Below are 27,117 nucleotides of genomic sequence, written 5' to 3'. Positions count from 1 at the left end.
TAGTCAAAACAAAAAACCAATAATTACATTTCATTTAATATGCAGAGCTCACAGATAACTCGCAACCAATAAATAGAAGATTTCATCATAATTGTTATTGAAAGATATATATATATATAACCTTTAGGAAAGTATTTAAATATGAACTTATGGAGATATATTATTTTTCTATCTTACCGTCGTGTTTTTTTAATAAACGTTTCTCTGTGTTAAAATCTTCGATACATTTTCGACTAACTATTATTTTGGAGCGCTGCTGCCAACCGACACAACTAAAACATAAAAGCTTTATCTGCAATTAAGGTGATGTACAGTGGAATAGAGGAGGCGAATAACAACAATGAAAAATTGAATAAAAATATAGTTCAATAGCCATTTGCCATTTACTAAAAGGAAAAGAGAACTGCAGCTAGAATGTACGAAAAGCATCTGCACTCAAATCAATCGTACTGACTTCCTGCTCCATGCAGTGTCTTTCAGGCGGAGGTCTAATGCCATAGAGAGATAGGACAGAATGGTCCCAAACAGCAATGTAACGAAGGAAAAACAGAAATGGGATTGGAAAACGCAGAAAGGATAGAAGCGAAACAAGAAAAGAATAATAGAAATAGGTAAAAGAGCCAGAGGGCACAGCCGAAGACTTCATACCTTTCATGAATGGGGCTGAACAATAATCTTATCCCATTCGTAAATCCAAATAATCGGCGGTATAAGTTAGGAAAAATATGGTGAACAGATGTACATACCTAACCGATTTTTAAGATAAATATAAAATTAAAAAAAATAGGTAGGTAGTTTGTGTAAGGATTCAAAGTTTCACGTTTTTGTGGTCTGCATGAAATAGCTATGATAATGAATCACTTATCTTAACAAGATTGTAACGAATTTTTGGGAAATTCCGCTTATTTGACACCTTCTGCTAACGCTCGAATCGCTAAACTGTTGAATAAATCACTCCAATATTCAGTATTGCAAACTGGTCCTTATTTAGATTACTTTGGGAGTAGTTCTTCACAATTATACTTCACAACCAATAGCATGTTTAAATCAAAACTGATTACTGATTGTTCAGCTTGCGCTGCTTTTATACTCTCCGTTGCTTCGTTCGCATATTTCTCCAAAAGTCTAGACGTTTCACCTTCTAGAACTCTTGTACCTCCTGCTTGGTAATTAGTTATATGAGTACATGCATATTTGTAGTTTATAGCCATATGTGTGTGTATGTGTGAGTAACTAGTTCGCCTTATGACCACATCTGTGTGTGTGCGATAGCTTTTCGTCGCCTTCTACATAGTGTTGCTAGCTTTAATGTGTACATGTACATAAGAGTGGCTGCTTCACGTTTTTATTGTTGTTTGATTATTTACTAACAGCTTAGTGATGCTAATATTCGTCACAATATATAACATATACGTAAACATTCCGTGAAATTTGAAGCTTCTATCTGGTAAAATGGGGCAGTAGTTAATTACGAAAAGCTTTATCTGATCAATCTGATAGCGACCGATCGCTATGATTTTTTCACACAACAATATCTGCTATATATATAAGCATTCGGTGAAATTTGAAGCCTCTAGCTATTAAAATGGGGCAGTAGTTACGAAAAGCTTCTTATCTGAACAAACGGTTGTAGGGGGTATATGATATATATACGACCGATCTCATCCATTTTTTCAGACAAAAATATGTAAAATATACGAAAGCATATGGTGAATTTTGAAGATTCAATCTGAAAAATTGAGGAAGATATGACAAAAATTTTCTTTTCGGTTGTATGGGGGATATATGCTATTGTGGCCGATCCGGCCGATTCCGACGAATGTCTAATTGGACACCGAAATATACACGCTCACCAAATTTTATCAAGATATCTCATTGAGGGACTAGTTTGCATACAAACAGACAGACGGACATGGCTAAATCAACTCAGCTCATCATCCTGATTATTTCGGTATACTTATTGGTGGGTCTATCTATTTTCCTTTAAAGACTTACAATTTTGAGATTCCGAAGAAGTTAATGTACCATACATTTTTATGAAAGGTCTAAAAAGGAGGAAAAAGTAAACAGGAAAAGAAAATGTAAAATAAAATAAAAGAAGGGTGGTAAAAAAGAAAAGGAGAAAAAATGGAAAATTAAAAGAGAATGGGGAAGAGTTGAAAGGGAAAGTTAAAGAGAGCAACCGAAATAGAAACGTAGGGTTCACTGAGACCGATCACCGTTCTGCAGTTCTGAATTGATAGCTCGTGGGTCGGTATGTGTGAAGCACTCAACAACTTTTGACTACATATTATCCAACAAGCCTGGTCCAACAAAACACCTAGAATCAAGATGACGGCATTTCCGATACCTTTAGCTCTAAATCTTTGTTGCAATAATGATCATGAAGCGATAGATTCTGTTTGATCAGTATATCGAAGCGAAAGTAAAGAGAGGTTTTGAGATAAAATCAGTCCAAAAGCAGAGGACAAGTAGCCAGTAAAGTTCCAAAGTCTCCACCAGCACACACGTGAAGCTCGCCAATGCCTGCTCAGTCCTAGAGATTAACCTGGCTGGTTTCAGGCACATTCTCGTGGCATGGTACCCACACAATTTTTCTCAAAAAGAAGTTAGATGCCACCACAAGCGAGGTCAAGCAATCCCTCACAGCTCTCGGCGGAGCTCAAGGCTTAGCTTTGATAATCACCTACTACCGCATCTTTTATAATGGCGACCTCCATTTTGAAGATGCTGAAGAGATCGGATAGTATAAATTTCTGTCCCACACCGAGCTCATAGCAAAATGCACCACCCTTACCTTCCCGATCAGTCTGTTCAAGTTCACCAAACTCACGTCCCATATTAATTTCCCACAGCCTTCCTCCCTTAAGGGAATATGAGTGGTGAATGTAACGACAACAGCAAAAGCCAGCTCACAGTACTCTGCCCTTCCAATGAAAGTCGATCAGAATGCTGGAGTAGGTGCAAACTCAACCGGTAGTAGCTTTGGTTGCAAAAGCCTGAATAGAAACTTTTAATTTGGAATCAAGGTGAATAGATAAGCCCTCAGAGCTTGCTCCGGTTCTGCTCGTATTGCAACCGTGTGCCATGACCCATAGATTGGTAGTGGTTTTAGATAGGCCTCCACCACAACCAAGTGCTGGTGTGTCTACTCATATCATCAATTATTCCAAGATAAGCGAGTCCCGGGCGCTGGTAAAACGTTGTTTTGACCCATTGGCATTGGTGCATCGTTAGGTTAGACCAATAACAGCACGTACTTACGTAAAAATGTATCATTATCATCCCACGCCGCCCAAGCTACATCTATTTCGCCAACGATGTGAACCGCTACAGATTCATCACTGCCTGTAGTGCCAGTGTAGGTATTGTACGAAGAGCCACGCTTATTTCAACCATCGCCGATCGTCCGGCTGTTTCTAACCTTTTGACCGTGGAAGGAAAAAATAATTCCTTCATAAGACTCTTTTTATACCCACCAGGGTATTATAACTTTGATTGGATAACGGTTGATTGTACAGGTATAAAGGAATCGAGATTGATATAGACTTCCATATATCAAAATCATCAGCATCGAAAAAAAAAATTGATTGAGCCATGTCCGTCCGTCCGTCCGTCCGTCTGTCCGTTAACACGATAACTTGAGTAAATATTGAGATATCTTCACCAAATTTGGTACACGAGCTTAGCTGGACCCAGAATAGATTGGTATTAAAAATGAGCGAAATCGGATGATAACCACGCCCACTTTTTATATATATAACATTTTGGAAAACATAAAAAAACTGATTATTTAGTAAATAATACACCTAGAATGTTGAAATTTGACGTTTGGACTAATATTGAGACTCATGAAAAAAATTTGAAAAAAATGGGCGTGGCACCGCCCACTTGTGATAAAATCAATTTTACAAATATTATTAATCATAAGTCAAAAATCGTTAAACCTATCGTAACAAAATTCTGCAGAATGGTTGCATTTACTATAAGGAATGCTTCGAAGAAAAATTAACGAAATCGGTTGAAGACCATGCCCACTTTTATATAAAAGATCTTTAAAAGATTCGTGGACGAATAAAATAAGCTATATCTTTGCAAAAAAGAGCTTTATATTAATGGTATTTGATTTCCCAAGTGGATTTATAACGGGACCGCCCCTTTTATGACTAAACCATAACTCGAAGAAAAATTAACGGATCGTAATAAAATTGGGTACACAAATTTTTCCTATAGCAGGAAATATTTCTAGAAAAAATGGACGAGATCGGTTAAAGACCACGCCCTGTTTTATATAAGTGACTTTAAAAAGGGTCCTAGGCAAAAATAATAAGTTAAATCTTAGCAGAAAATAGTTGTGTACCAATCGTATTTTGTGCCATTATAACAAGAAAAGGGAAAAAATTCAAATCTTGAAAAATGGGCGTGGCACTGCCTCTTTCTTACAATGCATTTCCCAACATTTCTGGAGCCATAACTCGATGAAAAATTTGGTGTTTAAAGGAAATATTTTCAGTAAAATCGGACTAAATCGCCTTCTTTTATATACAAGATTTTGTAAAAGTGCGTAGATGCAGGTAATAAGCTATTTCTAGAAAAATTTGGAAAATGTCCTTAATAACCCTCCCCTTTTTTTGTAATAACGCTTTTTAGTACAATGGCATTTGTGTGTTTATGTTTATTGTTCCGTTATATCTTTATTTTAAAATAAACAGTAGGGAAATCCCCATATCTGAAGGAAAACTGCATTATTACCCGCTCAAGGTCATTGGTGCTAGCCTATGTACCCTTTTTGCTTCTTTTAAATGAAAATTAGTTCAGAAAGAACCATATGTACATATATGTATGTATTATTGCGCAGCCTTGTAACACTATTAAGTACACAAAACAAACAACAACAGCATTTCAAGTGTACAGCTGGGTATGTAATTTTCGGTTTCACCCGAACTTAGACTTCCTTACATGTTTAAATTTATGTCGACTTATTCCCGATTTTATGCCACAGTGCTTGAGCACTGATGGTGCTACAAAAACTTACTATATTTACAGCCAGCTTAAAAAAAGCTTGCATATGTAGTGGATTTTCGCAAAACTCCTTGGCACTATTTGCACTAAATAGCGAGTCACAGTTTTTAGTTGCAGACGTGTATTGGAGTCGGAGTGTTGTCATAACATAAACGCGCATCGTAATCGAAAGTGAAAAATTGAAAGTGAATTGTGTGCCTGAAAAAAAAAGGATGGAAAATTTTTTGTGAAATTTAAGCGGAAGCTAATTGAACAAAACTTTTTATGCAAATTAAGTGTAGTGATTTTCAGTTATGTGAGTTACATGCTCCACAAGTGCTTTTCTCCACTTTTTTTCATGCTATAGTACCTATTACGTAAAGTACATTAACCCATTGCTGCACAAAGAGTACACCAACACACACTGCCATAAAGCCATTTATGCGAGAAGCTTCGTTTTATGCTCGTTAAACGAATGTATCGCAATCGTGTGCCACTACTCTAACCGGCTGATCGAGTGTCAAGTTAAATTTTGAAACGAAAAAAAAAAAACGGTACCTAGCCAATCGGAAAATTTTTGACGAGTGCGCACGCGTATCGAATATCACAAAGCTTTTCATAATTTTGTTACCGTTAATTCGATCATCGTAAACTTTGTCACTATGAATAATAGCTGTTTTGTTAATTTCATTATTGTTGTTGTTGTTATTGGTGCAGCCAGTGGTCTGATTGTTTTTGCTATTTCAAATCAGAATGCCAGCCGGCGCGTGCACCGCAACCTGCCGGAGCCCGAAACAAATTTAACAAAAATGCCAGAAAAATTGATGTTGATCGGTACAACAATAAAAGCACCGCTAACAATGAATGTTTTAACAACCATTGAAACAACCGAATCGGGAAGTGCAGCCACGAATATAATAAATACAACTACAACTTATATGAATGCCGGTACAAATGATACAAATGATTTATTGTTTATTGATAAAATTGGGGCAGCCGCGGCGTATGAGGAACCTACAATGACTACACATAACAACGAGGCAACGAACCTTAAAATACCAACAACAACAATTGAAACATTAATACCAGATTATATAACAATTGACGAACCAGCTGCTGCTGTAGCGGTTATACCATCCATTATAACAACACGACGAAAATTACGCAGATTGCGAGGAAAACCTGTAGCAACAGCGATCGTAGCGGCGGCAGCACGCGCAGCAACCGGCTCAATGGAGGTGAGTATTTGAACAAGTATTGGTAGATAGCTATGAGGGGTCTTTGGACTCACCAGTGCATATGCGCTTACGAATGATTAATGACGAAACGTGTATCAATATTTCTGTATGTATGTATATTCGTATGGTTTTGTAACATTGCACTTCGTACAAAAACTGAATTTTGCGGTTGAACGCAATATTTTGTTATGAAGTTGAAAAATGCATAAGAGAATACTGCAAAGCAAGGAATGAAACTGATTTAAAAAAGAATGCCAGACTACAAAGAACTCATTGGGTATGATGTATAAAAACAAGTACATAAATAGATATCTATGTAAATGCACTTAAGGCTAGCGTCTTGATAAGTTTATCCGGTTGTTGTTGTTGTGGTAGCGATAAGGACACTCCCCGAAGGCCCTGGGTCCTTTGCCGTATGCAGATCCGGTACATTTCGGTAACAAGCACCTTTAAGGCAACAGCCCGACCATCTCGGGAACGATTTTGTATGAACACATGAAACCTTCATGGCCATACCGCCCTCCCTAGATCCGTGAGAAACTTGGGGTTGCCAGAGCCTCGGCTGTTAAAGTAACAGGATTCGACACGGGTAGGTGAGGTTGATAATTGGGTTGGAGAAGCTATATTTTGCGCAAGCACGCCTTTTATGACAGGCATACCTGCCGCGGGTATATTCTAAGCCCCCTGACCCGTTGGGGTAAGGTTTCTCTGTTATAAATTTATAAAAAAATCAATCCTAAAAACAATCCCAAAATTGTTCTGATATAAATCTGAAATAAATTTGAAACCAACCCGGAAAAGATCCCTAAGGAGTGCCCAAACGACCGTAAGACAGTACCTTATCCACCCCAAATGATGAAAACGTTCATTTAATCACAAAATATGTACGGGAAAATTTCCAAAAACAAACTTTAAATAGAAATGACAAGAGTCCTAAAATGATCCCGAAATAAATCCCGTTAAAGATCAATGATATTGTAACAAATTTTGGGAATTTTTGATTATTCTGCACCTTCTATTACGTTCAATGTCGAATAAGTAACTCAAATATTCAGTATAGCAAAATGGTTTTATTTACAACACTACTGTGGTAGTAGTACTTCACAATTAAATTACTCGCGTACTTCACTATAGCATATCAAAATCAAACTGATTCACCATCACATAAACTGCGCTGCTTTTATACTCCCAGTTCGCCTTATTCACCTATTTCTCCCAGGGTATAGACTTTTCGCGAACAGCCATCTCGGTGAGTTGCTTTTTTATTTCTGATTCTGTATCTCATAAGTACATACTTACTTAATTGGCGAATAACCGTTTAAACGTCCAACAAGGCGTGCCAGTCACATCTTTTCTCTGCCAACTGGCGCCAATTGGTCCCACCAAGGGAGTTTAAATCATTTTCCACCTGGTCCTTCCAGCGGAGCGGGGGTCACCCTCTTCCTCTGCTTCTATAGGCGGGTTCCGATAGAAACACTTTCCTAGCCGGAGCGTTATCTTTCATTCGCATAACATGACCTAGCCAGCGCAGCAGCTGCGTTTTAATTCCCTGGACTATATTTATGTCTGCATAAAACTTGTACAGCTCATCGTTAAACCTTCTTCGGTATTCGCCATCGCCAACGCGTAGAGGTCCATAAATATTTCGAAGAACTTTTCTCTCGAACACTCCCAGAGCCGCTTTATCTGATGTTGTCCTAGTCCATATAGCAGGACGGCTTCGATAAGTGACTTGCAGAGTATGATTTTCGTTTGCCGGGGGTGGACTTTACTTTTGAATTGCCTACCTAGTACAAAGTAGCATTTGAAGTGATTCTTCGCTGGATTTCACAGCTGATTTGCTGTTAGTGTTAATACTGGATCCCAAATAAACGAAATAAGTAAGTAGTTGCTTATATATTTTCGTTTCTGGATTTCATATTGGCTTCAGCTACATATCTGTAGTTTATGTAAGGTCTTATGCGCTCTTTATTGCTGTGTACATGTGTATGAAATATTATCTTCGCTTTAAGCTGCTGTTCACATGTGTGTGAAATATTCTCTGTTGCTGTATATGTATGTATGTGTATATGTCTTGTTGTGAATGTTGCCCAGCATCTATTACAAGCGGCATAGTGACTGCTAATAGTATCCACAATATAGTCCTAAATTGATTTTTAACACAATCTCGAAATAGTCCCGATATGATCTTAAATTTTCCAAAAATAGCTCTGAAACTGTCCTAAAATAGTTAATGTCTCAAAAATTATTGGAAAATAGTGCTAATTTATTCTCTAACTCTGACGCCGTCAGGACGACGGTAACGCGTCACTGTTACCGTTAAAAAATTCGAGAGTGTGAAGGTTTCGTTCATTTGGGAACCAGTATTAACAGCAAAAACATGCCAAATTAGAAGAACGGAGAATAACTCTTGCTTTGGACTGAGTAGACAATTGAAAAGTAGAGTGCTCTCTCGACGTGCGAATATCACGCTCTACAATTCGAAATCATGGACGGTGTCGAGAAAAGTTGATATGGCTGTTGGAGTGTTCGACAGAAAAGTACTCCGGAAGATCCGTGATGTCGACCGTGTGTATCGAAGGAGGTATAATGTTGAGCTGTATGAGCTTTAAACCGATATGACGATAGTGCAGGTCATGTTATCCGAAAGGACGACGACAGTATTTCAGTCGACACCGCAGCTTGGAAGCAGAGAAAGGGGGAGACATTTTTTTTAGTTGGGAGATGCAGGTGGAGGAAGAGTTGCCTTGGTTCTGCCAATTGGCTTCAGCTATCGGGAACAGCAGGCGTGACTTGTTACGAAATGGCCGAAATCGCTTAGGGGTTTAAGCGCCAATTAATGATCATGATGATTTCCACTACCGTGGCGGCTGCCTTGGTGTGGCTGTAGCGTGATCCTCCTAATAACCGAAAATCCTGGGTTCAAGCCCCGGACAAAGCCACATCAAAAATTTATAAACAAGTTTTTTAAAAAGAAAAAAACCACGTCGCCCCTCAGCAGTGATTTGGCAAGCACTCCGAGTGTATTTCTGGCATGAAAAGCTTCTCAGTGAAATATAATTATCTGCCTTGTAGATGCGGCTCGGAGTCGGCATAAAATATATAAGTCCTGTCCCGCCAATTTGTAGAAAAAAATTTAAGAAGTGCACGTTATAAATTGTAAGAGAAGTTCAGCCTAAATCTTCTCGGAGGTAAGTTTCACCAAGTATTTATTTATTTCTATTTTAATCCCGAAAAAGTGAACTTCGAAACCAACCACTTTCGTTGCCGGAAATATAATCAGTTTGGCTTGTCTTTGCCCGGGCAGTCAATCCAGGGACGTCTGAATTGTTTTGTTTCCCAGTTACTTATGGTTTCCCTGGTGTATGCTTTTGTGAGTCCACAAAAGGGCTCTGGACCATAAAATGCCGCTATAGCACCCTGCTTTGCTAGGTAATCTGCATGTTCATTATAAGGACAGTATTAAATGTCCAGTATATCATTTTTGGAGATATCCCCCATGTTTTGCCGTAGAGTCGAGTATAGGCGAAGAAAGCTCTTCTTGCTTTGTTTAGGATAGCATCGAAATGAGCATTCCACATGAGGGATCTATTCAGTGTGACCCCTAGGTATTTTGCCTCCATTAAATAAAAATAAATGTAAGGCGCGATAACCTCCGAAGAGATCTAAGGCCGAGCTTCTCTTCCAATTTGCGTCGTGCTCCTCTTGGTTTTCCCTACAAATTGGTCGGACGGGACCTACATGTTTTATGCCGACTCCGAACGGCATCTGCAAGGCAGATGAGTTTTCACTGAGATCTTTTTCATGGCAGAAATACACCCGGAGCGCTTGCAAAACACTGCCGAGGGGCAACCCCGCTTAGAAAAATTTTCTTCTAATTGAAAAACCTTATTTCTAAAATTTTGATGTTGCTTGTTGGGGTGTGAACCCAGGGCATTCGGTGTGGTAGGCGGAGCACGCTACCATCACACCACGGTGGTGTGATTGAGAATTTTATTTTAGTTCCACCCAGGGATGATTCTGGGATGGATGCTTTCCTTCTCCGGGTGAAAGGCACTAGAACAATTTTGTTAGCATTGCTAGTCCTTTGGTATCGCACCACCTCTCTATGATGCGAAGAGCTTGTTGCATGCGATCTGATATTGTTTCTTCGTGTACCCCTGTGATGAAAATAACTAGGTCATCTACATACCCTTGTGTGTCAAATCCCTTGGTTTTCATTAACTGAAGGAGATCATCTATGACCAGAGGTCCACAGGAGAGCCCACCTCCTTGTGGGCATCATCTTGTGGCCGCAATTGATTCAGTTGTCCCTCCCAGTTCCAAATGGTCTTTTCTACTCTTTAACATGAACAGCACCCATCGAATTATCATAGGGCTTATGTCCTTGTCAATCGTAGCTTGTTCGATAGCTTAATGTGTTGTGTTATCTAAAGCCCCTCATATGTCAATAAAAGCGCAGAGGGCTATATTGCGTGGTTGATTCATAATTGATTGTGCGTAGCGAGTGACGTAAATGGTTGCGCGTGAATAGCTGGATTCGCCTATAGCCAGATTAATCATGTTTATACATCAATATGGTTCCGCTTTTGATTTGTTTCGACCGCAGTTTCAGGTTTGCAATAAAAATTCGGAACTAAGTTTCTTGGGAGAAGCTGTCTTAAAGAAATAATGAAGGGGCTGAATGGATGTATATTGGAATGATCTTTCGTTGACGAAAAATAATAGTACTGAAATGAAAATGTTCACGTAACAGTTCTGAAATAGTCCTAAAATGGTCCAAGAATATGCGATACAATTCCATCCCGTCAAAGACTTTTTCGAAGTGCGTCAATACTTTACGCATGGACAAAGGTGGCACTGGGCTCAATATTATGTGTTACTATCTTTATTGAATCATTTGGTGTGTCCCCTTCTTATGGAAAGAACGGTGATTCTCTTCTTTATTGTATGAATTGATGTGTCCAAGTTTGAATGAAAAAAAACGTTGTTGTTGTAGCGATAAGGACACTCCCCGAAGACAGTGGGGAGTGTTATCGCCGTTGATGGTCCTTTTCCAGATGCAGATCCGGTACGTTCCGGTAGCAAGCATCATTAAAGTACTAGCCCGATCATATCGGGAACGATTTGGTATGACCATATGAAACCTTCTAGGCCATACCGCCCTCCCACCCCCTACATCCTTAAGGAACTTGGGGTCGCCAGAGCCTCACATTTTAAAGAAACAGGATTCGCCACGAGTAGGTGAGGTTGACAATTGGGTTGAAGAAGCTATATATTGCGCTAGCAACCCCTTGAACCAATTTGGTATTTTAGCCGCCTCTTACGATAAGCATACCTGCCGCGGATATATTCCTAACCCTCTTCTTTTCTTTTATAGCAATTTTACGGATATGTTTATAAGTTTCGCTTTTAATCTATATCCCGTTTTATCCGCCGACCGTTCAAACAACAACCGCTATAAACCTATCAACAAAAAATTTCCTTAAAGATACTAAAGTATGTCGAAGAGAGACGAGTCTATTAACAACTTGAATGCAACTTTTTTGTTGAATTCTTTCACCAGCTGTTTGGCTATCTAAAATGATAATTTGATACCAGATACAAAATTTATATAATATTATAAATTATAAATGTAAATAGCAAATTATGTTACTATTGTTTTTTTAATTCATTGTCTCCATGTATATCGACTTTAAACAGTGCAAGCAGACACTTTGAGTTCAGCTCAGTTATTGAGCTTTGGGAATTGTGTTTGAAAAAACGGGTACACCCTCAAAAATATGCAGAAAAACTGTTATACGGATTTAAATACATTAAAAAGTTTGCGAAGACACAAATTGTTTAATATTTAACTGATTTGCATCATAACATCTTCATGGCGATACTTTTGTGAACGGATTATGTACAAAAAAATAATATTTTAAACTACAAGTCCGAACTTGAAGCACACTTAAGTTGAACTTGAAATCTTTAATTTGAAAAATACATACAAAAGCAAAGACTATAAAATTACGGCATGCGAAAATAAACGCAAATTTTTGCAACGTGCTTAGTGAGAAAAATATTACATAAATGAACTCAATGTAAGTTCACCGAATTGACATAGAGTAGTTAATAATTACATTTATATTGACATTTCGGTGGTTTTAAAGCACTTACATATATCGTAATCTTTTTTTTCATCCAGTTTTCTTCATCTGAGACGACGATTTGCTAAAAGCTTACTTAAAAGTCTGATACAAACTCGATGATCATGATGTGAAATGTTTTAAGAGCAAAGACAGTACCTTGCAGTCAAACCAACTAGTTATACAGCCCAATTCTGCATTTCGACTTGAATTGGAATTTTTTCGATTTGGCAATTTTGGTATTCTGTGTTCCAATCTCTTTCGATCCAACTTCGAATCGTTCGATTTTTTGTATTCTGCATTTCGATCGTAGTTCCGTTTTTCTAAGTTGCAAATTAGTTGGCGGAAAAATATTTTCTTTTTATTTTTTTATTAATTTATAACAGAATTTTAACAAAAATGTAAGTAAAACTTGTTAGGAAACGTAGAAGGCTTGATGATGATTGTTTTTTATATTTCCAGGTCAAAAACAACATGTCGATGTCGAAGTCCTTGGACGTATTTGCGCCGCAAAAGTATCTAACACATACTTGAAAGCATCCTTGTTAAGTTGAAAGTTTTTTATGAACCTAAATAAGAAAATAAGGCATTAAACTATACCACTTTTAAGTTCAATTTCTTACAATTCGTCACTCATCTCAAATGGATTACACAAATCTCGCAATATTTGCCTTTCCATTCTCGCCTGGCAATTTTCGTATGCGTTGCTTTCCAACTCCATAAATAATGCCGCGGCTATTGATTCCATTATAATAGACAGCTATAATTTGTGTCTGTTCGTTGGGTCCAGATATATGCCAAAGCAAGCTGCCGGAGTAGAGGAAGGTGAAGCGAAAACGTAAACAATCCTTGCGGAAAGAATAAATAAATCTTCATAAAGTATTTTAGGCCAGTGCAATGAAATTAGCATCCTTAAAATTCAGAAAATGTCAACTATATTCGTGCAGGAATCCATTTTAACAAAACTTGGTGGCCACGGCAGGAAATTGGCCAAAAGAACGACAAAAACACACTTACAATTATGAAAGCACTTCACTCAAAAAAATATAACACTGCGGCAATATATTCTATTGCTTTTTTTTGTACAATTTGGCGTGGATAATAAAATATAAACGTTTTTCATTATTTTTTACAAATTTTCTTTAATTTATTTTGTTCCAATGTTCACACATTCCGTACCAACAGCTGATTTCGAAGAATCATTTGCTCTTCCTCTTCTCTTACAATTCCGTCGTAATGCAGAATACCAAACTTCGATTGAAGCGGAGCGTAGAACGGGAACGTAATCGAAATGCAGAATAGGGGTGATAGACTAGAATAATACTAGTTTTCCAAAAATCCCAACTACATCTGTCTTTTTTCCATATTAACAACTCGTATTTTTAACACGGCGATGTCCTACGAAATATCAATTTCCAGTCTCTGCATCAACATCATACCTGTTGACAAACTAATCATAGAATCGTACCAGATGCCATACTAGCCAGTATAATCAGCCCAACTGCATTTCGACTTGGATTGGAATTTTTTCGATTTGACAATTTTGGTATTCTGTGTTCCAATCTCTTTCGATCCAACTTCGAATCGTTGGATTTTTTGTATTCTGCATTTCAATCGTAGTTCCGTTTTTCTAAATTGCAAATTAGTTGGCGGAAAAATATTTTATTTTTATTTTTTTATTAATTTATAACAGAATTTTAACAAAAATGTAAGTAAAACTTGTTAAGAAACGTATAGGGCTTGGTGATGATTGTTTTTTATATGTTTCCAGGTCAAAAACAACATGTCGATGTCGAAGTCCTTGGACGCATTTGCCCCGCAAAAGTATCTAACACATACTTGAAAGCATCCTTATTCAGTCGAAAGTTTTTTATGAACCTAAATAAGAAAGTAAGGCATTAAACTATACCACTTTTAAGTTCAATTTCTTACAATTCGTCACTCATCTCAAATGGATTACACAAATCTCGCAATATTTGCCTTTCCATTCTCGCCTGGCAATTTTCGTATGCGTTGCTTTCCAACTCCATAAATAATGCCGCGGCTATTGATTCCATTATAATAGACAGCTATAATTTGTGTCTGTTCGTTGGGTCCAGATATATGCCAAAGCAAGCTGCCGGAGTAGAGGAAGGTGAAGCGAAAACGTAAACAATCCTTGCGGAAAGAATAAATAAATCTTCATAAAGTATTTTAGGCCAGTGCAATGAAATTAGCATCCTTAAAATTCAGAAAATGTCAACTATATTCGTGCAGGAATCCATTTTAACAAAACTTGGTGGCCACGGCAGGAAATTGGCCAAAAGAACGACAAAAACACACTTACAATTATGAAAGCACTTCACTCAAAAAAATATAACACTGCGGCAATATATTCTATTGCTTTTTTTTGTACAATTTGGCGTGGATAATAAAATATAAACGTTTTTCATTATTTTTTACAAATTTTCTTTAATTTATTTTGTTCCAATGTTCACACATTCCGTACCAACAGCTGATTTCGAAGAATCATTTGCTCTTCCTCTTCTCTCTACAATTCCGTCGTAATGCAGAATACCAAACTTCGATTGAAGCGGAGCGTAGAACGGGAACGTAATCGAAATGCAGAATAGGGGTGATAGACTAGAATAATACTAGTTTTCCAAAAATCCCAACTACATCTGTCTTTTTTCCATATTAACAACTCGTATTTTTAACACGGCGATGTCCTACGAAATATCAATTTCCAGTCTCTGCATCAACATCATACCTGTTGACAAACTAATCATAGAATCGTACCAGATGCCATACTAGCCAGTATAATCAGCCCAACTGCATTTCGACTTGGATTGGAATTTTTTCGATTTGACAATTTTGGTATTCTGTGTTCCAATCTCTTTCGATCCAACTTCGAATCGTTGGATTTTTTGTATTCTGCATTTCGATCGTAGTTCCGTTTTTCTAAATTGCAAATTAGTTGGCAGAAAAATATTTTATTTTTATTTTTTTATTAATTTATAACAGAATTTTAACAAAAATGTAAGTAAAACTTGTTAAGAAACGTATAGGGCTTGGTGATGATTGTTTTTTATATGTTTCCAGGTCAAAAACAACATGTCGATGTCGAAGTCCTTGGACGCATTTGCCCCGCAAAAGTATCTAACACATACTTGAAAGCATCCTTATTCAGTCGAAAGTTCTTTTTGAACCTAAATAAGAAAATAAGTCATTAAACTTTACCACTTTTAAGTTCAATTTCTTACAATTCGTCACTCATCTCAAATGGATTACACAAATCTCGCAATATTTACCTTTCCATTCTCGCCTGGCCATTTTCGTATTCGCTGCTTTCCAACTCCATAAATAATGCCGTTGCTATTGGATCCATTATAATAGACAGCTATAATTTGTGTCTGTTCGTTGGGTCCAGTTATATGCCAAAGCAAGCTGCCGGCGTAGAGGAAGATGAAGCGAAAACGTAAACAATCCTTGCGGAAAGAATAAATAAACCTTTATAAAGTATTTTAGGCCAGTGCAATGAAATTAGCATCCTTAAAATTCAGAAAATGTCAACTATATTCGTGCAGGAATCCGTTTTAACAAAACTTGGTGGCCACGGCAGGGAATTGGCCAAAAGAACGACAAAAACACACAATTATGAAAGCACTTCACTCAAAAAAATATAACACTGCGGCAATATATTCTATTGCTTTTTTTTGCACAAAATGGCGTGGATAATAAAATATAAACGTTTTTCAGTATTTTTTACAAATTTTCTTTAATTTATTTTGTTCCAATGTTCACACATTCCGTACCAACAGCTGATTTCGAAAAATCATTTGCTCTTCCTCTTCTCTTTACAATTCCGTCGTAATGCAGAATACCAAACTTCGATTGAAGCGGAGCGTAGAACGGGAACGTAATCGAAATGCAGAATAGGGGTGAATATTGGTCGGAAAAAATTTGTTTATAGAGGAAAGGTATAAAAGCTTACAACAAAAATTAAGCTTTATTTTGTTTATTATTAAAGACACTTTATTAAACAACAAAATTAAAATTAGTTGATTGTAAACAAAATGGCGCAGCTTAGAGTTGTGTAGCGTTACATGGAAATGCCCCTCATTCTTAATTGTATTTAACAATACAAAATACACACGCACAGACCACACAAATAGCTAAATGTACCGACCCAAATATTTATGTATTCTCAGCGGGAGTTCACCAATGGGTTGTTAATGCTTGCACATGCAATGCATATTTGTTTACATTTGTCAACCCGACACATTGACCAACACACTTATCGATCAATCAATGGTCAATGCGACTGCCAAAATATTTATATGTACTTAATATCTATATTAGGGGTTTACGCCGATCACTTTATCGGCGGCGGCGGTGTAGGCTCTATTATATACCGGCGGTGGCGGCGTGGGCGGCGCGCTGACGTACGCCGGTTTTCTTACTTTAAAAAGCTTGAATTTTCTATTTAAAAAAAATATTATTTAGGAAAGGTTTTGTTTGTATGTATTTAAGGAAATCAACGTATTGGCCAATTCGGAAAGATCCGTGGTTTTTGCCTCAAGATCTCGCAGACCGTTCAATTTTCAGGAGTAGCTCCTTGCGGAGGGAATGTCCCTTGTTCACTTACTCCAGAGAGGCTTCGGCGACTTACGGTTGCTATTAATGGTCTATTAATACTCTTGACTCTCGTGGCACAGGGCGCCTCCAGTTTATTCGGCTGTTTATAAGATCTACAATTCCCGATGTGCGAACAGTAGCTATCCCGACCACCAGTCGCTACCACGCCTCCTGACCCTCACACTATATGCCAGCACAGAATCTATAGGACTGCGACTTCGAACTCATACCTTCATCGACGTCATTTTCCTAGAAGCTCTAGGTGTAGTTCCGAAGACTTTCCAACGGATGCTTTTGTCCCACTATGCTGCCGAGCTACACCAGAGAAACACCTTGAAACGTTAGAGAGTGACCATTATGGATGACCGCGTAGCTTCAGTTTTCAGACTGGTTCGACTGTCCACTATGTTAGGGTAGTAGCACACACGATCATTATTTTGACTCTCTTGGGAAAGCTTTTGCTTCACCACTTTGAGTGTTCTTGCGAAGGACAAAGCCTCACCTGGTAAATACATATTATGTGCCTACGTATTCACATTTGTAAAAGGAGCCGTAACGTGTAGGTGATATTTAAACTTGGTTGATAGGCTATAATCAATGTGATTCACTCCAAGGGACTAGTTTTGGATAGGGCCGCCATCTTATGTCAAACCGGGAGACTTGGGTGTTGAAGGATGAAGTGTGAAAATTAAAATTAACATTTCAGACGCTATTGTATAGTTTCGCAAATCAACAGATTTTTGAACGTAAGCCCAAATGATTTTTCAAAACCTTCTCATACGTACATATATCCTCAACTTAAGTATGAGGTAAGAAGAATCATTTCAAAGGAGTGTTTATGCCCCTAGAACCTACTAAAGGATTTTGCATCACTGATTTGGCTTATTCTTTCGGCCAATCGCAATATAAAATTTTTTAAAAAATCGGCACTTTTTTTGCTTTTTTAACAACTTGAGGACAATTTGAAAACAATTTGAAACACCTTGGGTAATTTTATTTGAATTCATTGTTCATTATTTTTTGGAAAAAATATGCAAAGTGAGCATATAAATTTATTATATAACTTTTCTTTTAGTGTTTTGTTTTAATAACTTGGTGAATTGGGTGATGCAAAGTCCGTGACATCGAAAACGTCTGTTTTTTTCAAAATAACTTTTGAACAGTGAGAAAGAGTTAAATTTCGCAATTAGTTTTTTTTTACTGGCAGTGATGCGCATCCGTTGATACCACTTTCGATCATATCCAACCAATTTTCGACATGAACAATAAACGGCCTAAACAGTCTTAAACGAGTAGAAAATATATTAACGCGCCGGACGCCGCCGCCGCCGCCGCGCCGATATTTTTGACATTCGGCGGCGGCGTACGAAAAACGACCTTAATCGGTGGCGGCGGCGGCGTTTGTCGGCGGCGTATATCTCTAATCTATATGTATCTAATTACATGTGACCATACATAGGTCACTATAATAATAATATGCTGACTTGGCATATATGCACTAGGAATGTAGGTACTTTTTAGTTTGTAAGTATTAGTGTAAATACGTATTTGTAATGTAAGAAATTTTGTATAAAAGAAAAAGCATTTTCCAATAAAGAATCAAATAATTGCCAGACTCTAAGCCACTCCGGGCGTTTTAATTATTTTCATATTTCAGTTGATCCCTTTCATAAGGCAATGGGCATCGGTGTTCCTCACGGTATCTGCTGATTTAATAGAACTCGCTGTTTTAAGCAATTTTGTTTTAACCATAACCCAACATTTTTCAATAGGACGCAATTTTGGGCAGTTTGGGGGGTTGTGATCTTTTTAAACATTATTTACGTTGTTGCTTTTATACCAGTTCATAGCCAGATGAATATAATGACACGATGCTGAGTCAAGTCAAAATAGAACTGAACTCTTATGCTGTTTTAAAAGTGGCAATTTGTACAAATACTCTGTTATGTTTTGCTTTACATACCACACCGACAGATGGCGATTTGGCTCATATTTGGAACACATAATACACACAAGAATAGAAAGCGACCTATGAAAAAAATCGCCGCTAGGTGACGCAAGTATCGAGGTATTCACAAAAATCGTATTTGTGGTCCGATTTGGCTCATATTTGGAACACATAACACATACATGAATAAAAAGCGACCTATGATGTCCGGTTTGGCTCATATTTGGAGCACATAATACATACATGAATAGAAAGCGACGTATGAAAAAACTCACCTTTAGGTGGCGCAAGGATCGAGATATTCAAAAAATCGTATTTGTGGTCCGATTTGGTCCATATTTGGAACACATAACACATACATGAATAAAAAGCGACCTATGATGTCCGGTTTGGCTCATATTTGGAGCACATAATACATACATGAATAGAAAGCGACGTATGAAAAAACTCACCTTTAGGTGGCGCAAGGATCGAGATATTCAAAAAATCGTATTTGTGGTCCGATTTGGTCCATATTTGGAACACATAACACATACATGAATAAAAAGCGACCTATGATGTCCGGTTTGGCTCATATTTGGAACAAATATTACATACAGTCCGGTAGAAGTGACATCAAAATATTTTGGAGTTCGAGGAGAGACAAGCATACGTGGCGCAGAGTCGAGTAAAGTCTTTGGAAGGATTATGTATTGAGGACTTAGATTGTAACAAACTGCCAGGAAAGAGTCCTTGTAATAATGAGTCACTAAATAGAATGAGAAATAATGGACAATTAAATAAAGCCTAAAAAGTTGAAAATAAAATAATAAAAAAAAAAATTTTAAGTTAAACGATTTTATTGAAAACAATACTTACATTAAGTAATAATAATACTAAAAGCTAGAAAATAATTAGGTAGGTCCTAGGTACTAGTCATCACACTCCTCATCAATCTAGGGCGTTGATCAGACAATTAAATAAAAGCTTTGGACGCATCAAATTTCTATTGATAGTCATATATAAGACCAACTGAACCTTAATCAGGTTATGCTACGCCTCACATTTTTAGAAATTTCACGCGCCCAACGCTTTTATTTATTTGTCTGATCAACGCCCTAGATTGATGAGGAGTGTGATGATTAGTACCTACCTAATTATTTTCTAGCTTTTAGTATTATTATTTCTTCATGTAATTATTGTTTTCAATAAAACCGTTTAACTTAAAAAATATTTTTTTTATTATTTGTTTTCCATTTCACTGGAGTAGGGATTGTCACAAGGAGCTTGAAAACTCGAAACGAAACCAATACATTGACAACATTTTCTTACAACACACAAAAACTGCTAAGTTTTGTGTTTTCATTTCATTCCATTCGCCTAACACTAACACGCAGATTTTGAAATAAATACAGATAAATAGAACAACGTTGCATCTGAAAATTTCAACTTACGCCCGATTCTGAGCGCTACCGGTAAAATAGTACCCAGAACATTATGTAACCGAATATCGTTACCAGTTCTTTTATCCCCGATTCTGGCCTAAGTGGTAACGCTGTCATTACCGAAAAACACCAGTGTCTGTGGAGAAATTGGAAAGGTAGTTTTCTTCGCTTTCGCGGTTACCACTTTGGTCCATTTGGACCAAAAATGGTCCCTTCCAACCCCATTTGGTCCGCTGGTCCCATTTCTTCAATTTTGGTCCTTTTTAGGCAGTAGACACGATTGGTACTTTTCTTTCTTTTTCACTCAGGTAAAAATTCACAATATTGCCCAAAAATTCGCCACACTTTCGTTAGCCGCCCTATAATTTTGAATTTACTGCAATGGAACTCTCACCATAAAAAATTGCTCAGTCAATAAAATGTACCAGAACAATAACATTTCACGTAGGATATAATTTATGCCAGGTTATAAAAAGAAGTGTTGGCAAACACATTGTCGTTAATTGTTGATGAAATAACCGACTAATAAAAAAAACTGTTTTTTTTTTTTATAATAATATTAATAAATAAAAAATAAATTTAAGGCGCGATAACCTCCGAAGAGATCTAAGGCCGAGCTTCTCTTCCAATTTGCGTCGTGCTCCTCCTGATTTTCCCTACAAATTGACCGGACGGGACCTACATGTTTTATGCCGACTCCGAACGGCATCTGCAAGGCAGATGAGTTTTCACTGAGAGCTTTTCATGGCAGAAATACACCCGGAGCGCTTGCCAAACACTGCCGAGGGGCGACCCCGCTTAGAAAAATTTTCTTCTAATTGAAAAACCTTATTTCTAAAATTTTGATGTTGCTTTGCCCGGGAATTGAACCCAGAGCATACGGTGTGATAGGCGGAGCACGCTACCATCACACCACGGTGGCCGCCATAATATTATTAACGGCTAGATATCTCGATCGGTTATACAATACTATGTAAAATATATATATAAAATAAAAATTACTTCTCGCCTAGCATAGCTTATAGCGAGTACTCTGCCGTGGGCCTAACACTTTCAAAACTTATAGAAAGAAATTCTATGCATTACTTCTCATATGGCACGTTGATATTTAAATCTTTCTCACCCAGCTCAATGAGTTCAAGGAATTCCAGGACTATTGTGGTGTTAAGCCACGCGAGGTATTTGAAAATTAAGTATCTTGGCACAAGAAATATTTTAACTCGAAGGCATAAGGAAGCAAATGCAAAAGAAATTTGATTTCGGAAGAAATGTTTTGTATAAAATTATTCCCGTAGGTGCTAGCAGAACCCCTGAGGCCTGAGATCAAAACCCACACTTACTGAATCTAAGCTCTGATATGAAGTTTAAACGTTAAGGGAAAAAGTAAGCATCTATAAAAATGGCACTAACAAAATTGCCTAGTTTCGTTTATGATTTATTGATTTTTCCACATACATAGTTCGGCAACACCAGAACGCAAATTTTGAACCGTTTCTTACTAAAACCTAACTGCACTATATATTTTATTTCATTGCAATCAACAAGATAATTCTAGAACCAAGAGCTTTGTGACCAACACTAGGTTCACAACGTTTGGTTGGTGAAAGACATTTTTGGTTGCATGCACATATATTTTTTTGTTCAGCTTGAATTAAAGGAAAGTCTTCACTATGTTTAGTAAAATTTTATGTAGAAACATCCTAAAATTTTGTATTCAATACTAATAAAATAAAACAAAAATTTGGTCCTTTTTTCGATGAATTTTGGTCCCAAATGAAAACATGGTGTGGTAACAGTGTTCGCTTTACCGAAAATGTCTCACTTGTAGATACGAGGTTAACGAATAAACGGGACGATGTGTATGTATATGCATATTATGCATGATAAGTTTCTACAAAAGTATATTGTAATTTATTCTGTGAAAGTACATAATGTAAACAAATACATATGTATAGCAAGAGGCAACACTTTTATTCTTTTACTAACTTTACTTATTTGCGCTTACAATTCTTTATTTTTCAGTTTTGCCTTTTTCTAAACAACAGCTGTTGTGTGGTTATTTCGATGTAACCACCTACTTTTGTGGGTAAAAAATTATCCGGCTACTTTCGCGGGTAGAATACCAAAAGGGTGTAAAAGTTGCCACATGATTTCGTTACCGCGGTGAAGAATGTTGTTACCACACTAGAATCGAGGCGTTAATGATAAATATTACTCATACGACATGCCTGTCTTTTTATACTCAGTTGAGCAGAGCTCACAGAGTATATTAAGTTTGATTGGATAACGGTTGGTTGTACATATATAAAGGAATCGAGATAGATATAGACTTCCATATATCAAAATAATCAGGATCGAAAAAAAATTTGATTGAGCCATGTCCGTCCGTCCGTCCGTCCGTCCGTCCGTCCGTCCGTCCGTCCGTCCGTCCGTCCGTCCGTTAACACGATAACTTGAGTAAATTTTGAGGTATCTTGATGAAATTTGGTATGTAGGTTCCTGAGCACTCATCTCAGATCGCTATTTAAAATGAACGATATCGGACTATAACCACGCCCACTTTTTCGATATCGAAAATTTCGAAAAACCGAAAAAATGCGATAATTCATTTCCAAAGGCGGTTAAAGCGCTGAAACTTGGTAGATGGGTTGACGTTATGACGCAGAATAGAAAACTAGTAAGATTTTGGACAATGGGCGTGGCACCGCCCACTTTTACAAGAAGGTAATTTAAAAGTTTTGCAAGCTGTAATTTGGCAGTCGTTGAAGATATCATGATGAAATTTGGCAGGAACGTTACTACTATTACTACATATGTGCTAAATAAAAATTAGCAAAATTGGATGAAGAACACGCCCACTTTTTAAAAAAATTTTTTTTTAAATTCAAATTTTAACAAAAAAGTTAATATCTTTACTGTATATAAGTAAATTAAGTCAAAATTCAACTCCAGTAATGATATGATGCAACAAAATCCAAAAATAAAAGAAAATTTCAAAATGGGCGTGGCTCCGCCCATTTTCATTTAGTTTGTCTAGAATACTTTTAATGCCATAAGTCGAACAAAAATATACCAATCCTTCTCAAATTTGGTAGGAGCATAGATTCTGTGACGATAACTGTTCTCTGTGAAAATGGGCGAAATCGGTGGAAGCCACGCCCAGTTTTTATACACAGTCCACCGTCTGTCCTTCCGCTCGGCCGTTAACACAATAACTTGAGCAAAAATCGATATATCTTTACTAAACTTAGCCCACGTACTTACCTGAACTCACTTTATCTTGGTATAAAAAATGGCCGAAATCCGACCATAACCACGCCCACTTTATCGATATCGAAAATTACGAAAAATGAAAAAAATGCCATAATTCTATACCAACTACGAAAAAAGGGATGAAACATGGTAACTGGATTGGTTTATTGACGCAAAATATAACTTTGGAAAAAACTTTGTAAAATGGGTGTGACACCTACCATATTAAGTAGAAGAAAATGAAAAAGTTCTACAAGGCGAAATCAACAGCCCTTGGAATCTTGGCAGGAATACTGTTAGTGGTATTGCATATATAAATAAATTAGCAGTACCCGACAGATGATTTTCTGGATCACCTGGTCCACATTTTGGTCGATATCGCGAGAACGCCTTCACATATACATCTAAGGGCCACTCGCTGTTAAAACCCTCATTAATACTTTTAGTTTGATATCCATATCGTACAAACACATTCTAGAATCACCCTGGCCCACCCTAATGGCGATATCTCGAAAAGGCGTCCACCTATAGACCTAATGCCCACTCCCTCTTAAAATGCTCAGTAACACCTTTCGTTTGATACCCATATCGTACAAACATTCTAGAGTCACCCCTGGCCCACCCTAATGGCGATATCTCGAAAAGGCGGCCACCTATATACCTAATGTCCACTCCCTCTTAAAATGCTCAGTAACACCTTTCGTTTGATACCCATATCGTACAAAAATTCTAGAGTCACCCCTGGCCCACCCTAATGGCGATATCTCGAAAAGGCGTCCGCCTATAGACCTAACGCCCACTCCCTCTTAAAATGCTCAGTAACACCTTTCGTTTGATACCCATATCGTACAAACATTCTAGAGTCACCCCTGGCCCACCCTAATGGCGATATCTCGAAAAGGCGTCCACATATAGACCTAATGTCCACTCCCTCTTAAAATGCTCAGTAACCCTTGGTCCACCTTTATGGCGATATCTCGAAAAGGCGTCCACCTATAGAACTAAGGATTACTCCCTTTTAAAATACTCATTACCACCTTTCATTTGATACCCATATCGTACAAACACATTCGAGAGTCACCCTGGCCCACCCTAATGGCGATATCTCGAAAAGGCGTCCACCTATAGACCTAATGCCCACTCCCTCTTAAAATGCTCAGTAACACCTTTCGTTTGATACCCATATCGTACAAACATTCTAGAGTCACCCTGGCCCACCCTAATGGCGATATCTCGAAAAGGCGTCCACCTATAGACCTAATGCCCACTCCCTCTTAAAATGCTCAGTAACACCTTTCGTTTGATATCCATATCGTACAAACATTCTAGAGTCACCCTTGGTCCACCTTTATGGCGATATCTCGAAAAGGCGTCCACCTATAGAACTAAGGATTACTCCCTTTTAAAATACTCATTACCACCTTTCATTTGATACCCATATCGTACAAAAACATTCTAGAGTCACCCCTGGCCCACCCTAATGGCGATATCTCGAAAAGGAGTCCACCTATAGACCTAATGCCCACTCCCTATTAAAATGATCAGTAACACCTTTCGTTTGATACCCATATCGTACAAACATTCTAGAGTCACCCCTGGCCCACCCTAATGGCGATATCTCGAAAAGGCGTCCACCTATAGACCTAATGCCCACTCCCTCTTAAAATGATCAGTAACACCTTTCGTTTGATACCCATATCGTACAAACACATTCTAGAGTCACCCCTGGCCCACCCTAATGGCGATATCTCGAAAAGGCGTCCACCTATAGACCTAATGCCCACTCCCTATTAAAATGATCAGTAACACCTTTCGTTTGATACCCATATCGTACAAACATTCTAGAGTCACCCCTGGCCCACCCTAATGGCGATATCTCGAAAAGGAGTCCACCTATAGACCTAATGTCCACTCCCTATTAAAATGATCAGTAACACCTTTCGTTTGATACCCATATCGTACAAACATTCTAGAGTCACCCCTGGCCCACCCTAATGGCGATATCTCGAAAAGGCGTCCACCTATAGACCTAATGCCCACTTCCTCTTAAAATGCTCAGTAGCACCTTTCGTTTGATACCCATATCGTACAAACATTCTAGAGTCACCCTTGGTCCACCTTTATGGCGATATCTCGAAAAGGCGTCCACCTATAGAACTAAGGATTACTCCCTTTTAAAAAACTCATTACCATCTTTCATTTGATACCCATATCATACAAACACATTCTAGAGTCACCCCTGGCCCACCCCAATGGCGACATTTCGAAAAGGCGTGCACCTATAGACCTAATGCCCACTCCCTCTTAAAATGCTCAGTAACACCTTTCATTTGATTCCCATATCGTACAACTAGAGACACCCCTGGTCCACCTTTATGGCGATATCTCGAAACGGCGTCCACCTATGGAACTAAGGATCACTGCTTTTCAAAATACTCATTAACAGCTTTCATTTGATACCCATATCGTACAAACATATTCTAGAGTCACCCCTGGTCCACCTTTATGGCGATATCCCTAAATGGCGTCCATCCATAGAACTATGGCCTACTCTCTCTTAAAATACTCTTTAATACCTTCCATTTGATACACATGTCATACAACCACATTCCAGGGTTACCCTAGGTTCATTTTCCTACATGGTGATTTTCCTTATTTTGTCTCCATAGCTCTCAACTGAGTATGTAATGTTCGGTTACACCCGAACTTAGCCTTCCTTACTTGCTTATTTTATATTTATCTTAAAAATCTTTAAGGTATGTAGATCTGTTCACTATATATTTCTTATCTTATACATCCGATTATTCGGAGATTACGAACGGGATAAGATTATTGTTCAGCCCCATTCATGAAAGGTATGAAGTCTTCGGCACAGCCGAAGACAGTCCCGTTCTTGCTTGTTTTCGTTTGAAATCGATGGAGTCGGTTTAGTATCATTAAAACTTAAATTGAATATGGACATTACATAGATTGAAAGAGTATTTGATAATTAAAAAATTTAATTATCAGGTACAATTACTTTTTACTGGTACTTGGTAATGAATACATATTTTTTCCATTCCTGATCATTATATAAAATACTTTCAATTCCTTTCAATTAAATGCCAATATCTGGTAAACTTAAAGAGATAAATATCTGCTCATATTGCTTCATTCCATTGTGGATAAAACAAGTGTGATATCTCATCCGTCAACTGCCTGACCGGATGTTCATTCAAAATGGCTACTTTTTAGCGTTTTGACAGGATGTTCAATATGGCGGCGTATAGGGCCGGCTACCTTCAGCGGATGATAGAAAGAGATACAGAATGAAACCACGATAGACAATAACAAATCAGGCGATCGGTTCTATTTTTGACGTCTATGCAGAAGTTATCACACTTGCCTTATCCACAGTGCTTTATACAATTGTTTTTGTTATTGATGAAAAATTACAAAGTTTTCAAACGGCGATGGTTACTAGGACATGTTTCTGAATTTCACTAAGTATTGCCGTATACTAATAG

The 27,117-nt window shown here is 37.7% G+C and overlaps 1 protein-coding gene and 1 long non-coding RNA gene across 7 annotated transcripts in view; both read left to right on the top strand.

The window, feature by feature from the left end:
- Nucleotides 1-27,117, top strand: part of LOC137237813 (carboxylic ester hydrolase) — a 140,238-nt gene that overhangs the window by 68,772 nt on the left and 44,349 nt on the right. The window contains exon 1 of one of the 6 annotated variants that reach the window (XM_067762013.1): nucleotides 5,160-6,239. The exons of the other annotated variants lie outside the window; for them this stretch is intronic. Within the exon in view, the coding sequence (XP_067618114.1) occupies nucleotides 5,664-6,239 (576 nt within the window). The 5' untranslated portion in view covers nucleotides 5,160-5,663. Of the gene's footprint in view, nucleotides 1-5,159; nucleotides 6,240-27,117 lie in introns of those variants that run through there. 6 annotated transcript variants of the gene reach the window in all.
- LOC137244178 (uncharacterized) lies at nucleotides 12,667-13,224 on the top strand. The gene is made up of 3 exons (XR_010950830.1): nucleotides 12,667-12,771; nucleotides 12,833-12,914; nucleotides 13,131-13,224. It is a non-coding gene; the product is annotated as an uncharacterized lncRNA (long non-coding RNA).

Source organism: Eurosta solidaginis, chromosome 1 (genome assembly GCF_040869045.1).
Source record: "Eurosta solidaginis isolate ZX-2024a chromosome 1, ASM4086904v1, whole genome shotgun sequence".
Classification (NCBI taxonomy): domain Eukaryota; kingdom Metazoa; phylum Arthropoda; class Insecta; order Diptera; family Tephritidae; genus Eurosta; species Eurosta solidaginis.
This window is presented reverse-complemented; position numbering and strand designations above follow the sequence as displayed.